Here is a 17923-nt window from a genome sequence, read left to right on the forward strand (position 1 = left end):
AAATTCAATAAAGCTAAATCAAAGGATGCTTACATAAAAACTAAACATATTTTTACTTTTTCAGTATATTAATATTTATTTTAAATCAGAATACACAGATGGTTATTTATAATTTAAAAAAATGTTACCCATTAGTGTGAACCATGGTATTATGGTAACAAATTTGATACCTACATATATTTGGTTTACAACTAATTCTTGGCTAAACAACAGTACAATACTGTCATATGTAGACTTATATCTGAAGGATTATGTCACAGCTCAACCTGAGAAACAATATCATACAGAGAGACTGTTTAATGATACACAACATGAAGCATATAATATTTGGAGAAGATAGCCTTCAATGTCTTCCTAAAAGCGGAGAAACATATACGAGAACATTTAGGACAGTATTGAGACCCAAAACCAAACTAATAGAAAATCCTGAGCAATGCCCTTATTGGCAAAACAAAAATTATGGCTATGAAATGGAACACATCAACCCAAAATAAATACCATTTCAACAAATCTCAGTATATATCCTGGCACCATTAACAAAATAAACAAGGATTTGAAATTAATCAAAACCACCAGTTACAAGTTTATAAGCTTCCAACCACACCTCAAAAGAAATGATAGTTTTCAAAATAAAAATGCCTTAAGAACAAAATAAGTTTGAAATTTAACCGCATAATAAGTTGATGCTAATAAAAAAATTGTAAATTATTAAAACAATTTATGACATAAAAGAAATATTGTATAAAGTATAATATTTAACTCATTTTATCACTGACTGAAAAAGTTATTACTGAGGTTATGCATTTCTAAGTATGGCTATAGATGACGTAGTGATCACCATGTATGGAATGTGAATCTGAGGAAGTATGGTTTAGACTCAATGCTGAAAAAAATGCAATCCACAATTTGGGACCTTAGGGGTAACATCAAAGTAACAGTTAAACCAAATATTTAGTCACACAACAGTGGCTCAAAAGTGATAGAGGATATTTTTTCTCTTTCTTTCAGAGTTACCTATTTTCATTGCAGCAAAAACACAATCATGTGCAAAATAATTTTGCAGTTGTGACACAATAAGATGTGAAGCTAATGAAAAAACATCAACTCACAAACAACACTTACTATTTTAATATGGAAGACTGAATAATTACAAACAGTACATAAAACATATATTTCACTAAATAAAAAAATGATGTGCATTTAATTAAAATCCATAACTCAAGGAGATATACTTGTGATATGACAACTGAACAGTTTGTTCTTATTAAACTGTCATGAACAAACACAATCCCAATGATTTAAGTGAACAAGAGTTAATGCCATCAAACCCCAAACAATTTCTAAAGTTTCAAGCAATTAGAATAACTGAAAATAGCATATTCTGATCATTTTAGCCTCGTAAAAATAAACATTGAAAAACAAACAGAGAGTATTCACTGTTAAACTGTAAATCACAAAGTTACCTATTGCTTACTAGATATGCAATAGACGACTAATTTTCAATTACTTTTTTTTAAAACCTCTAACTCACAATATATGTCATTAATAGTTTATGACACATTCCAAAGTTAACCAGATGTCAAGGACTCTTCACTGGGTAGATTGCTGTACTTATAACTTTTATCTTACAGTAAGTAACCTTTCTGTTTCTAAACATATTTAAATACTGTCAAGCAGATAATGTTCCTTCTCTAACAATATGCAAGAAAACTTCAAACTCACTTTAATACTCAAAAAATGGGTCTTTACTTAGCTTTCTTAAAAGTGACTTCATAGGGGAGGAAAGAAAAAATAAGAAAAACACAATGATTATATAGCAGGTGCCTGTTTATATAGGACAAATCTGGCATGTTTCTAGAAACTTGTAAATGATTCATCATGCAAGCAGTTTCAAATACCATCTTCAAATTAAGATACATAGTTCAAACTTAATTAAGCAAAACAAAACACGAAACATTAAGACACTGATGCTATGCTTTGTAGGTAGCTGTGTTTGACATACAGATCACTGAAATGCCCAATGTAGATATCAAGATGTTGATGTCAGGTATGGTTTGAGTGTCATTGTATCTCACATCTTGACTTTAAGGCCCAATGCTAGTTTTAAGATGTTGGCATTATGGTTTGTAGCTGACACAGATAATAAGGCCCAATGTAAGCTTTAAGAGTTGATGTTATGATTTTAGTGTAATTGTATCTGACATACAGATCATTGTCAAAGCCCAATAAAAGCAATGATTACGATACCAATGTAATGGTTTGAAGTTAATTGTCTCTGACTCATAGACCACTGATAAGGCCTAATACTAACATTAATTACGATGTAGACATTACATTGTGAGGGTTAACTGTGCTTGCCATTCAAACAATCAACAAAGCCCAATACAAGCTTTAAAACTGTTGACATTATGACTTGAGGTCAATTGTATCACACATACAGAACAATGACAAAGTTTAATGCGAGCTTCAAACTGCTTACATTATGAGCTGAGGGTAACTATGCCTGATACATAGGATACTGAAAAGACACAATAAGAGCTTTAACATTCTATCATCACAGTTTGGTATTTTAATGAGAAGTGTGTGTAGCTAGGCCTGCTAAAGATAAGGTATATCAAATTACATTTTATCATCACAAAAACAAGAAATAGAAATCCATAGATGGAAAAAAAATCAGGAAGGAAAACATTCAATTCTAAGTTTTTTCCCTGAAGATTTAAAAGTAAAGGACTAGAAATATAACAATTACTGAATCCTTGAGCAAGTTCTGTGAACTGGTCATCACATGATAAATATTTTGTAAGTTTTTTCACTGTTAAATCTAAAAGAGAAAAAAAATGCTGTGACACTATTAAACATACTATTATGACAAATACTGTTTGTTTTCTTTTAAACTTGAAATACAGTATTTAAGCCTCCACCAATTAGTTTGGACCCTTCACATTTATCTTTGCTCTTTCAAGCTCTATATCACAATTTTGCCAACAGCAAAGAAGATAAGTTATTATTTGTATGATTAACTCTTCTTTAATCAGCACAACAATAATTTTGGCTAAAATATCTGAACTGTACATTGACAAAGGTTAATTCCACGAAAAGCTAACAATCAAATATCCAATCAGAAGAAATATACCAACTTCATACTCCAATTCAAAGAACAGAAGTATACTTTGAATTTGTATTTAAACCATTTACAAATGAACTTATGGCAAACACTGCAACAATCATATTACAATATCACCACAATATAATGACTTTAACATGCAAAATCCACCAAAAACTTTGTAATTTGAAGTTGTTTTGAAATGCCACAATTTCAACTTCTCAGAATTTATATTATAACATGGTAAAACTTACTAGGGAGCTTTCAAAATATTATTACTGCACAAAATGACTGGACACACACACCACATCAATGTTTGTACAACATGTACAATGCAATAATATTATCTTTATTTTAAAGTCATAACATATCATCAAATATATAAACATTTCCACAATATCAAGCATAATTAAAACTTAAAAATCAGAAAAAAATATGTATTTTTTAGCACTGTTATTACTTATGTAGCTGATATATAAAATGTAATTTTTCAAACTTTAGAGGATACTACAACTAATTATATGACAGAACAAATTATGGATTGATTTTTCAGTTCATAATGTGATAGCTCATACAAGGCTTTTTTTTTCACTCAAATATTAACTGTATAGCATTATAATTATACAGCTTTTTTATCAAGCAAGATTTAAATAAGCATCAACACAAAACAATAATAATAATACAAATGATTTGTTAATGTGACAATTTTTGTGATATTTATGTATTGGTCTTCTATTTAAAGAGGAAAATTTTACTTAAAAAAACAAACTTCCATTCAGTTGAAAAACTTTTCAATCTTGTTGGAATTCAATTTAAAATGTTATAAATTCCCAGATGATTTAAATATTAAACACTTCCAATTTATGAAAGATATATAACAAATAAATGGATAAAAAAAGATAAGTTAACAATGGGCTAATGGAAAAATGATTTCAAAAAGTGGGAATGAAAAAGTTTTGAATATCAATGAACCACTGGTACATATACTGCAATGATATTTTAAACACCACAGAACACTTTCCTATATTTAACCATTTCTTAACAGGATATTTATGAGAGAGTCATTTCTTATGTTAGCACTATATTTCTACTCTTCGTCACAGATTTTTAAAGAACATACATTTACAATTGTAGCATATTAATTAGCACATAAGTTCATGGTATTTATAAAATATGTAATGCCTCATGTTTTTGAGCATATTTTGTTTATGTAAAAGATTCATACATCAAAAACTGGGTAACCTGAATGCTTTTGTAAGATAGAGCTATCTCTTTCTGCAAAAAGGAAATCTAACTTCTAGTAAAACTTAGCAATTTTTTAGTTATCATAAATGTTAAAAACCTAAAAACTATCCACTTTCTTCTTAAGTTATATCGAAAGTAATGTATGGTACCTTTTCTATTACCTTCAATCGAGAAGTAAATTTATAAATGCAAAATCAATAGAAAAAGTATTTTAAGTAAGAGATTTTGTCATAATACACATTTCTTTAGACAGTATTAAAACTGTCTAGTGATGAGCTATTGAGATCCTCTAAATGCTGTGCGAGAGAAATAAAACAAACACAGTATTATCATCAGATCCTTCTAAGGAGGATAATATTCTGAATCTAATAACTTGATACAACTGGTCTGATATAAGAGCTACAGATGAATTAACAGGATGTCTCTTTCTCTCTTATTTATCTATGCATTTCCACAAAACCTCTGACAAATGTTTTGTAATAATATCTTTTAATACTGTACATACAAACTTGGACAGATATTATAATTTCAGTTACTGCAAAATATATATCCACTACACATTTATTATTATTTTCACTCAGCCATATACAAACTTTAGAAAAATGTTAAATGACTTACTCACAAAATTAGTTTTCAATATACGGATATAAAGAAACACTTAAAATTGCTATAACATTTTAAAATGTTATTATTTACATAACAAATAAAAACGACTGAAAATTTTCTTTTCTAAATGTTAGAATAAATAATAGCCAATAAGGAATATTACGTTTTTATTGTTCTCAGAAGGTCAACCATGTTTCAACTTTAAATCTGTACCTGAAGGTGTTAAACGATAGAGCTGAAATTCATTTTATAATAGCCTTTTTCACATTGTAGTATATTAAACCAAGATATTCAAGCAACAACATGTGAATTTTACCTCAAAAGTTATAATTTTAATATTATTCTATCTTTTTACCTTCATTAATTGTTAAACAACTGAAGATCAAACTTTAAAACAACTTCTCCTGTTTCAACTTCATACAGCAGCAGACGCTGTGTGACTGGTCCCATGGTTTCTTTGGTATATTTGTGTATCTCAGCAACTCTGATCTCAGTTCTCCCAAGAAAGTCTTAAAACAAAAGAAAACGGGTGATACCAACTGAAAGTCACTAATTACATTTTATTTAATGAAGGAACAGTAGCATTTAACTCTTCTGTAAAAACTACATGTAATCAAAACATATTAAGGCATAAAATAGTTATGCTATAAAGTGAGAAAACATTTCTGAACTAATGAACATGGTAAATTATTACACTTTCTTACAGATGTTTCATATTTCTTTTTAGTAAGCTCAATTTTATTGACCCAGAAAGTGATTTGATTTACTGTTATGTAACAAAAGGAGAAATGTATTATGTTACATAAAATATTAAACATATTTGTATACTATCTGAATAATGTTTTGAGTTGTTCTTTACTCACTACTTGATTAATAGATTGGGCTTTATATTTATTTTTAATATTTACTCATACTGGATATGTTAAGTAGCTAGATATCTTCAACATTTCTTGTGGAACAAAATGAGCAGAACTTTAAGTGGATTAACACGATTGTGTGTAAAATAATAAGAGTTCACAGAACTAGAAACTGTAGTCTTTATGAAATTGAATATAATGTTTCACATTTAGTAGAGGTAGCATAATTTCTGTAGCTGCATGGAGGTACATGAAACCAGATAAATAAATCTGTTTTTGACTTCAAATAAGAGATGCCGAAGTTAACACATCAAACTATTTTGGTTTTTGACAATTCACTGAATTGAGTAATTACTGGATTAATACTTTCTCTCTTCCCTTTGGTAGTATAACTCATCAAATAGATTGTATTAAACTTAAAGGTATATTAGTATTTCAGTACCAAAAAAGTGATAAATATTTGATCATTTTCAATAACACATTTTCTTTCAATACTTTAAAATATTCTTTATAGAAATTCTGTGTCAACCATTAAAATTCTGCAGTATTACAAGTAATACTTAAGCTGGTGTATTCATGTTTCTGTACACACATGAAAAGGCTACAACATACCTGCTCATGTATTTATCAACAGTGTTGAAACATACATTACATAATAATTTTACAAAAAAACTATGAAAAGCTTCTACATTAAAAACAAAAATGTTTTTATCATTTCTTTCTGCATGTGATATAATTATAAATGCACTGTACCATTTGGAGAAAACAGATCTCTGTCAAAAACTGTTATACACAATACATCTTGCTTCAGGTCTTTCACAAGAAACTGCATGGAGGAATTCCACTTTGGATTGACTGAGTTTGATACAACTTTAGTTTTGTGTACTTGGGAGCCTATACTGACTTCACAATATGGATCACTCTGTCCTAAAACCACCAAAAACTTGTATTAATCATTACTTAACTGAGTAGTATATAACAGCCAAATATTAATAGAAATAACAACTTTTTGTATTAACACTATATGTATAAAACTTAATTCAAAATATAGGTTATGTTAAACAAATAATTATACAACTTATTCAGATAAAGCATAAAAATAAAGGCTATATTATGTGTATATATGAATCAGTTTAAATAAAAATATTGTGAGCACAAAGTTTCTTTTACACATATATTATCAGGTAGGTCATGGCACATATAGAAAAAACAATGAAGTCTCATGTTAAACATACATTCCAAAGGACATTATGATAGCTGTATGAAAACACACAGGTTACATATGATCTTTATAAGCATGGAGGTTATATTACACACAGAACTGGAAATAATTATGAAAAAAACGAATAAAATGGATATTATGGGATTGCTTTCTTATACTGTATGAAAATGAGCTTCACCAGAATATAGCCATCAACTAAATCAGACAGTGTCATATCAGAGTAAGAGACAATCATACTATTCCTAGCACTAGTTTGGTTAATGCACTTATGATTCTTTGGTCAGAAATACCACAAGACAAACAAGTAAAAACCAGAGTTTAACTGGTGATGACTACTCCATGCAATAGTTTGAAGTAAAATTCCATGTTTCAGAAGTCTTTATGAAAAATATGAAGAGGATCTGTGAAATCAGTACTTTAAAATTTATCTTAAGTAACTTAGGCTATGCTTTTTACATGGTACAAAACAACTGAATAAAGGTCTTGCTAATTACTTAGCTGTATGAAAATGTGTAAAATTTCATCTGAAGGAATTTGAATTTAAAGTTGGATCAGTAGACATAATCAATTACCCGTGAACATAAGCACTAACTTTTCTGAAGTTAATGATATAAATTATAGCATTACCTATAAAAAAAATCTTATCTTCATACTTATGTCATGCTTATCATATTTTAATTTTGTTGCACATTTACAAGACACTCAGTTGCACTGACATCAGTGCATTATGAGAGTATTCAAGCAATCATAGTTCCCATGGAAATGGTACTTATGAGCAACAATTACATCATTTAATATAAAGTAAAATAACTGATTAACTAGAATTATGACTAAATCAATTAAGATTAAAAAAATAAACAACTAGTATTTCCATTTATTAGTAACTGATGTTATACGTATCTAGATTTTGATGCCACGACATAATATGTATCTAGATACAGAAGTTTTACCAACAGTTTGTTACAAAGTTTGAAAGTTTTGTCTGTAATTTATTATCTATATCACTAACATTATCTTATTTAAGTACTTTAGACTTTACACAGCTTTTTCAAATTATCAGGTTTGATCAACTAAATGGCATCTGGCAAAAGAAGTAAAATAAAAAAGTTAATATGTGTCTACCTATTTTGTTGTTGTTAATTTATTATATTACTTTCATGTAATGTTTTTGATAAAAGAAATGAAAACAAAATGTAGTACTTAATACTCATCTTCCTTTATTCAATCATCAGTGTTTGGCAAAAATATTTATTAGAAATTCTGATGTTTTACAGAAGACTTATAACGTTTATTGAAAGCTTGCCACATTTTGTGAAAATACATAAATCATATCATAAGAAACAATGTATTAATACACATGTATCATAGCTTCACAATACTTGTACTGTATTACTGTATTGACATACCTTGATTGTTCCAACTATTCAGTAATCAAAATTATTAAGAAATTGATTAATTTAATGAAAACAAAGATAATAAAAATCGTAATTAAATCAACTAATGTCATGAAAATAAATAACTAATCAAAATTTGTGTTCCTGATTATTGCTGTTTTTGCTAATTCCAACTATCCAATAATCAAAATATTACTATTGTTCTTTATTATAATTATTTTTGAATAAATTAAATTTGTTCAGCTTAATCAGTTAATGTCAAAACTTTTGAATATAAAAAAAACTAATCAAAATAGGCATTTCAGATTATTTTAACTATCCAATTAACTGATATACTGCTGTTATGTTTATGTTGTTAAATAAACAGCTACACAAAGAGTTAACTGTATTTTGTATACTATGGGTATCAAAACCAAATTTGTGGCATGATTAGTTTTCTTTTCACATTTAATGTTATGTAGAAGTAGTTTTTAAAATTCTTTTGGTAATCTAATGAGAATAATTAGTTACTTGAGTATAAATGGATAGTGAGCTCAACAATTAATTCATCAGAAAATTTCACTAATAATGGAATGAGTTTGTTTTTTTGTTTTTTGAATTTTGCGCAAAGCTACTCGAGGGCTATCTGCGCTAGCTGTCCCTAATTTAGCAGTGTAAGACTAGAGAGAAGGCAGCTAGTCATCACCACCCAACGCCAACTCTTGGGGTACTCTTTTACCAGCGAATAGTGGGATTGACCGTCACATTATAACACCCCACGACTGAAAGGGCAAGCATGTTTGGTGCGACCAGGATTCAAACCAGCAACACTCGGATTACGAGTCAAACACCTTAATACAGGGATTCTCAACCTTTTGGCACTCGCGACCCCTTACCTAAAAGTTTGAAACCCATGTGACCCCCTACTTAGGGCTTACTATCAGCAGCTTAATTTTTCTTTTATTTTCTGTGAAGGAGAGGGAAAGAAACATCTAAAAAAAATATTTAAAAATTCTGTAATTATTTATTAGCAAATTAAATCACTTTGGTCCAATCTGAATTCACAAAAAGAACATATATTTCTTAAAATAATATTAACATAGGTTTAAACAGCTATCCAACCCAGCTAGTGAGAAGCCTGATGTTGCATTTCAGCAGCAAGCTTGGAAATTTGTGGCCAAGCGTTTGTTAGAGCCAGTCTCATGTCATCTCCAACATCCAATTTGTCCCTATTCTTTTTTTATATTGACAAGAATGGAAAATCCTGCCTCACACAAGTAGATAGAAGCAAATGAAACAAGGACACGTAAAGCTATCATGCTGACTTTGGAGTATGACTGATACATAGCGCACCAGAACTGAGTAATGGATTTCACCTTGAAGAGATCAAGAGCTGAAGAGTCGTTCCTTAGATCCAGAAATTCATCTTGAATATCATCTGGGATGCTGGATACATCAAGTTCAGTGCAAAATGGGTTCCTTACCAGGGCCTCCTGTTCCTGTGATAGCTCAGGGAAGGAACGCTCGACTCCCTTTTCTAGAGACTGAAGATGTTCGATAATCTCATCCTTGAGAAACTGATCCAGTTGGATCTGAGACTCATCCGTCACTCCACAAAGTTTTTCAAACATAGCGATGTTTCCATGATTGGTTTTCCGACGCCAGTTCTGCAGTTTGGAAACAAAGGCCTGAAGACTATCTAGAAAAAGGAGAACATGTGTTTCCTTTCCTTGAAGCTTCAAATTGAGCTTGTTCAGCTGGTCAAAAATGTCGGCTAGGTACGCAACCCTTTTATTCCATGCTTCATCTTCGAAGTGAGCTACAAGATATTTCCTTTCTTGAGTCTCCAGGAATAGCTTTATTTCATCTTTTATTTCAAAGACACGATTAATAACGTTTCCTTTTGACAACCAACGTACTGCTGTGTAGAAGAGAAGGACTTCGTGGTCAGCATTCATGTCTTTGCATAGTTCTTTGAATAGGCGAGTGTTGAGTGCTTGAGTCCTCACATAAATTACAATTTTGATTACAGATTCAAGCACTTTCTGCAGAGAGGCAGGGAGAGTCTTACTGGCGAGAGCATATCGGTGAATCATGCAGTGGATGCCCTTTGCTTGAGGTGCTAGCTTCTTCACTCTCGACTGGAATCCTGATTTCGATCCCAGCATAGCCGGTGCCCCCATCCGTACAAACCCTACACACATTTTCCCATTGAAGATCTTCGTCTTGAAAAAAAGTTGAAACTTTTTCCATGACATCATCAGCTTTTCTTGTGGTTTCAAGTGTACTGCAGAATAAGAATTCGTCTTTGATGTCACCTGAATTAATGTATCTCACGAAGACAAGCAACTGAGAACATGAACTTGCATCTGTTGACTCGTCGAGCTGAAAGGAGAACAAAGGGGAATCCTTGATTTCAGTCAAAACCTGTTCCTTCACATCCATAGACATTTTAGAAATGCGCCTCTGTATAGTATTATTTGATAGGGATACTTGCTGCATCTTCTTTGCACTGGCTTCTCCAAGAATAAGATTTACTGCTTTCATCATGCAGGGTTTAAGAAGTGTTTCTCCAATCGTTTGAGGCTTTTTTTGTTTAGCAATTTCGAATGCAATCTCATATGAAGCTTCCACTACGGCTGCACTCTGCTGCTGAAATGACCCACTTCTATAGATTCTTTGGCTTTTAAGACACCGTTCATGCCGTTTGAAGAAATCCAAACCCTTCTTTGCGTGTTCTGGATGTTTCATCTCGAGATGACGCTTGAGTTTTGATGGTTTCATTGACTCTGCACTCAGGACAGCATGGCACATAACACACTGTGGTTTCTTGATGCCGTTGTTGGCGAGCACAGTGGTGAAGCCAATGTTGAGGTAGTATTCTGAGTATCTGCGCCGTTTATGGACACAACTCACCTCTACTGCTCACTTATCTCCTTGTTAAAATAAATAAAAATGTTGAATAATGAACGCTTTGGCAACTGTAGATCTTACACTGACTACTTGTGGGGGGTGCAGGTAGAGTAATGATGGGGTAAGTATTGGGAGGGAAGGGGCGTGCCAGTCAGCGATTCATCATCCACCAATCAACAACGGACATGTGACTCACATGTTGACAGCAAGCACACACACACTTAAACACAGCTAAACAGACACACAAGCATACGTACATGCGCATGCACTCACATACTCGCTACTCACTAGTACACACATACATACAGTTGCAGACACATACACATTCACACAGGCACATTCACTCACAGGCACGCATACATACACCCATAATATCACCTAATGACATTGAACTAACGTAGCACACGTTTTGCTTTGCATCGAAACAAAAAAATGTAAGAGCATGAAAATGTAATTGATGAAATAAAATTAATGTTATCCCAAGTTACTTCTAACAAGGCTACACGACTCCCCTGCTAAGGCTACGTGACCCCCTGAGGGGTCGCGACCCAACGGTTGGGAACCCCTGCCTTAACACAATTGGCCATGCCGGGCCAATGGGATGAGACAAGACATAGGAGGGTGCTCTTCAGAGGTAAAATGAAATTGCCTAGCAACAATCAATGATAATTTACATAATGGTGGAGAAGAGAACAGTATCACAGTTAATTTAGTCCATCTGCAGTGAGACTAGCAAGGGCACCAACACAAGCGTAAGTTGCATCTCAGCCAATGGAGTTTGAAAACTACACAAAATTGATGACACCTTGACTACTGACAGGACAGAACAAAACAAATAAGAATCTTTGTGATAACAATAAGTCAAAACACGAGGGATTTTACCATTTGCTTTATTCTAAATTTAAGTACTATCATCTTAATTTTTTCCTATACCAATTAACGATTTTACCTAAATAAGAGTGCTAGCCAAAACCAGTGTATCAACTTTCTGGAATTACAAATATCTTTACTATGCTATCTTTTCGGTGATTTTTTTTCACCAACTTTGTCCAAATTCTATTATTTTCACCATGGTTATTACTTGTTTCTCACCTTCTCATGTTTTTTATTTATTCATTTTTCTACTTGCTTACAGGTACAAGCAACTCCTTATCTATAATGTCAGGATGTCAGAAGTAATAGGTTGGGTGTCAAAAGTATTAAATATGGTTGTATCAGTTGTACTGGATATACTGTGTCTGTAGTAGCAATGTTCATATGAGAAGTAGTGTGCTAGTTTGTATCACAAGTAATAGGTATTTTCACAACAAAAGTAGCTAATATTCATGTATTAAAAGTAATATGTAATAAGTAACTATGCCTGTATCAGAATTAGCACATCTATGTGAGAAGTATTTGTTTTGCTTGTATGAGTAATAGTTTATATGTTTGTACTGGAAGTACTAGGTATGTTTTTATTAGAAGTAACATATATCCATGTATTAGGATTATTAAGTATACTAACAGCAGAAATTGTAAGTATGTTTATATTAAAACATTTGCTAAATCACAATTTTCAAGAAGTTGTGGTATGAGTGAAGTACAAATATATGATGGAAACTTAAAAAAATAATATATGACCAAATAAAGTTAAGAAAGCAACAAATGCCATTAAGCAAAGCAAAATATGAGATTTGAAGAAGATTGTTGGATGTACAAGACTGTTTAGTGTAAGAGTTATTAGTTAGTTAATTTAGAGATTTAATATTTAATGATTATATAGTTTTCAAACAATGGTATTAAAAGTTACTTACTTTAGTAGTTATGACAAGTTTTGTTACAAAACTTATTTACAATGTGTGAGTGTATAATTTAGTTGCTGTAAATTGACATCACATTACTTGAACCACTTTTGTACTTTTTTAGTTGCTTTAAATGAGTATTGTTACATTCTAATGTCTTGTAATTTGTAGAAAGTTCTAGGCTTCAGTTGGGAAGTATGAGTGCAAGTGAAGGTTAAATTAGTGAAAGGTGACATTCATGTGTGTGATTGTTAATCTAACCATAGCAGGTGATATTTCAAAGTGAGTTTCATAGCTTAAACAGATAAGGAGAATAATTTGTCTTGTCGGATGGTGTTATAAAGTAACCAAATCAGCCTGTGTGTATTTTGATAAGAAAAAGAGAATCATTTAGAGTTTTGGATACAACTGTGATATCCTGTAAAGAATTTTTGTAGATGCATTTAACTTATTTTGAATACATTAGTTTAAAACAAGTGGATTATGTGCTGCCCATTTATCATTCAAATTTATTGTCAACAAGTCACAGACACTGACTGTGAAGAATCCAGTCTCATAAACTTGACAGAAATCAATGTGAAGTAGTTAAACAGTAGGACATTCCAGTCTGTTATTGAAATGAAGGAATTAGGGATTCTTTTTATCAGCAGAGCATAGATACAACTTGGTTTGTAACAAGTAACAGATGTTTATGAAACTAGAAATGCGCCACAGAAGTTGAGTGTTATAAAAATTAAGGAATTACCCACATGAAGCAACAAGTGGAGGAATAAAAACATTCCAGCCAGAAGTGAAGCATCTATGGTTCCTATACAGAAATTAAATAAATTGGGTCTCCTCACACATATCTGTGAGCTGCTATACAGAAATAAGCATGTTATATCAAGACAGTCTATCAGTAACTCAGTGATACTTATAGTTACAATGACAGATGGCCAAGTTAACCAATCAAAACCAAGAAATAGTTACAAGTTTTAAACGTGAAAGAACTTTTTAAAACAGCACAAGCATAGAATTTAATGCATACAAACAGATTTTTGGCAATCATCCTCAGCAGATACTCCAGATCATCAGACTGAAACAAAAGTCCATATTCTACCATGGAAGTATTGTAATCAACAGAGAACATCTGCCACATGAACTCCTTGTAAGATGAATTTCTATTTCTAGTCTAGTCTTATTACATAGTTAAGTAAGAATGTATTATGATTAAAACTGTACTAATGGTGAAAATAACAGATTTGTTAAGATTGTTAGAAGATGTAATACAAATGTTGAGATATTTAGTGGAAGACTTGCAACTTGAATATTCCTTAACCCTTAAATGGCAGCTATCATGAATTGATGCTGCTACCTACAACATTTCTGCTGTTTAGGGATTAAAGAGTATCAGTATAACCAAGAGTTTAAGCAGAATCCAGTTAATCAACAACTTGTTAGATATAACTGATATATTAATGCAGAAGTTTTCTTTGTTAACCTGAAGATGACCTAAAGAGGTTGAAACATTGCTCTCTACTTTACCTTAATAAAAGTTTTAATGCCCATATCAGCCGTCTTGAGATATGTTAATGCAGAATAAAATAGTTTTGAAATCAGTGTAGACACTTTCCTGAATTCATTAAATTAAGTGCATTGTGTTACCTAGTTTCTGAGTGAATTTCTTTATTTTTAATGTAAATATCATCAATATGATGGTCTGTGAGTTGACTCTCAACTAAATAACTTGGAATTAAGTAAATTCTATTTATAACTCATGTTAAGTCACACCTGAATGACTGCCATAAAAAGTATCTGTTTCACTGTCAGAATTATTAGATATGCTTGTATCAAAAGTAACAGTTATTCTTATATCAGTTGACATTTTCCTTATCTAAAAATGTATTTCAAATACTCAGATCTCTGCACAATAAAAAGTTATCTGTCATGAAGATTTGAATGAATGTCACAAGCCTTGTACAAAACATTCAACCCCACAGTTATTAACTAGTACTGTACCAGCATATGATGTAATCATTATAAGATAGAGCTCTCCACCAACAGAAGAGCAACACATCCACCATAAAAACTAGCATTTAAACTTATGTTTTGGTATGACAGAGATTTAAAATCATATACCAAAGGAGGTTGAGAGGCCAGTGCAGATAAAAATAAGTGACAAAAATGAGTTTTTTCCTGAAAATGTAGTGTCAAAAAGGGAATACCCATTGAACATGTCACCCACTAGGAAGGGTAACTTAGTTTGGCATGACTCAACATAAGACTGTATCTACTACAAACAGAGAATACTTTTTGCTCAAGAGAAGTGGTGGAACACAAGATATTGTCAAAATAATCTTTATCATGGTACTAAAGTGTCACGCAAGGGGATGAAAAGTAAGATTGCTCAAATTGCCATTATCTCACAGGACACTGGCTCAGCACGAGTTTGAAGTGTTGCTTGAGCAATATGTCAGGCTGTTCCAAATTTGAAAATGTGCAAGATACTTTCCAGGACAATCAGGTGCAGTGAAAAATGAATCTTGGATCTGCATCTCAAGGGGAAATGAGAACCATCTGGCTAGAATGACTGCCAGGAATGGTTTGTTTCGTTATGTACTGGAATGGCCTGTACTACACTTTCAGCTGATACACCAGCCCTACTTCTTGTTGAGGGATTTATCTGCTTGGTCTCATACCAACTGGATTATACCCAATATGGAACTTTCACACCTATCTTTCCAATGCTTGGAATTGGAAAGGCAACGATTCTCTCATATTCCTGTAGAAGAAAATGGGAGAGAAGAATTCACATGTTGCAGAGGTGCTCAGTGAGAATAGGAAAAATCACATTTTACACAAGTTTTAACAAATAACAGGCTATATAATGGGTTACTTCAGCCAAGGACAGTGGGCAGGCACATACCAGGTGCTGTCATTTGTTTTTTTTCATACCAAAAATATGGCCTTCAAGATATATATTCTGTTGAAGTTGTACAAAAGTAAGGACAGAGAGACCAAACATTCCCGAAATTCCTTGATCGATGCAGATTTGGTAAAAGAGAATTATGCCCTGTGAGAAACAACTAACCAATAGATGGGTTTCTCCATTTCCAGTTCATGTACATCAACATATCACAAAGGCTATAAGAGAGCTATTAAAAAGCAAAGACTATAAGGGAGCTATTATAGAAACAAATAACTAAATTAACAATACTTACCTCACTAGAGACTTTGAAACTATTTTAGAATGGTGACATGAGGGAGATGAAACCCAGATACAGACAAAATTACCATGTGATTGTAAATTACAAGATACAAATGTGACAGGAGTTGTCCAAATCCCTGTCTGCAAGTTCTCCAAGTTATGTTGACAATAAAAGATGAAAGAAGCCATAAGATGGTGAATCTGATAGGATGCTATAATATAATATCAATAGAAATCTTCTCCCTTGGAAAGATAAAGAAACTGGATGAGTTGACAAACCCAACTAGTCAGAATAAAATGTGAGATGTCCCAAGAAGAAGAATCTCATGCCAAAAAAAGACAAATGGTGATAACCACACATGAGAGCAGTTAATGCAAGATAACACCAAACTTTCCAATCAGCAAATGATTATGTTGAAATGATTGTATAAAGAAGAAATGGAAGGGTGTATTGAAGAAAACATACAATAAACCTCTTGAGCATTCTAAGTTTTGAGGATAAAAGAGAAGTTCAGAAATAAAACAACCTTTCTCTGTGTTAAATATATCAGACAACTTCTAAGACAAAGTTCATGTGGTTGTACATAAGTGGGAATACCTGTACTGCAACCAGCTATGACAGGCAGCAGATCTGCCAGAAACCAACATATAGCAGGTGACAGGAAAAAGGACCACAAACATGGTGTGTATTTCCAGCCTAAAACCTGGTGCACTGAGCATTTTTCATCCAATCTGAGATAGAAAGAGGGATACCAGACAGAGCACATGTGAAATTTTACTTAGCTGGACAATCTCCAACTGATACCCAACCCTATGGAACTGCATCCAGAGAATGATAGGTAAGAAAAAGAATCTCAGCTTGAGGGACAAACTGTAATATATACATACATAGTCATTACATGATGTAGTGCTTCAACCAAAACCTGGCTGCATCTGGGATTGTAATCACATCTGCAGTATTAAGGATGTCACACCATAGTCACATGATTCTAATTATGACTGGATAATTTCTAACAAACTCCATACCCACCAGGATTGTACATCTGGAGAATGGTAGGAAGGAGCAATGCCACAATTGGAAAAGACAATTTGATATATATATATATGTATATACTGATACAGTATTCTACAACCAAAACCTGGCAGCATCTGAAATTGTACATTAGGTCTATAGTAGAAAGTGCTATATGCTGTCAACATCCACAGAAAGCCACCACCCTACTCTCAACTAGGTGGTATTATGCATCACTCAGAACAGTGGCTAAGAACTGGTAAGTGGCAAGGACTCTGATACTCCACTTGAAAAAAAGAAAAAAATATGTGCTGGAGAGTCCAAAGTATCACAACACCAGAGACAGTGTAATTTGAAAAGCAGAGCTATCACATCCATGGAGTGAATCAACTAATATTTCCATGGTCCTGCAACAAAACACATGTTGGCAAAATGAGAAAACAACTTAAGTCAAGAATAAAAGAACATAAAGATGGCACAATTAAAGAACACACCATGCCAACTGGACATAAAATAAACTGGAATAAAACTAGAACAACTGACACAGGCAAATATTTGAAGATAAGAAAGATTAAAGAACCTTTCTATATTAATACAATAAAGCTTTCAGTAAATAAAGATTTG

At 32.3% G+C, this 17923-nt stretch overlaps 1 protein-coding gene across 17 annotated transcripts in view; it reads right to left on the bottom strand.

Annotated features, from left to right (window-relative positions):
* Positions 1-3414: 3414 nt before the first annotated feature.
* The window catches only part of Dap160 (dynamin associated protein 160), a 261924-nt gene continuing 247415 nt past the window's right edge, over positions 3415-17923 (bottom strand). For all 17 annotated transcript variants that reach the window (XR_013031922.1, XM_076516402.1, XM_076516394.1 and 14 more), the window contains 2 exons: positions 6565-6738; positions 3415-5463 (listed from right to left, as the gene is read on the bottom strand). Coding sequence is in view for 16 of the 17 variants with exons in the window: in XM_076516402.1 (XP_076372517.1) it covers positions 5315-5463; positions 6565-6738 (323 nt within the window). In the remaining variant the exon portion in view is untranslated. The remainder of the gene's footprint in view (positions 5464-6564; positions 6739-17923) is intronic.

The sequence above is a fragment of the Tachypleus tridentatus genome, chromosome 7 (assembly GCF_004210375.1).
Source record: "Tachypleus tridentatus isolate NWPU-2018 chromosome 7, ASM421037v1, whole genome shotgun sequence".
NCBI lineage: Eukaryota > Metazoa > Arthropoda > Merostomata > Xiphosura > Limulidae > Tachypleus > Tachypleus tridentatus.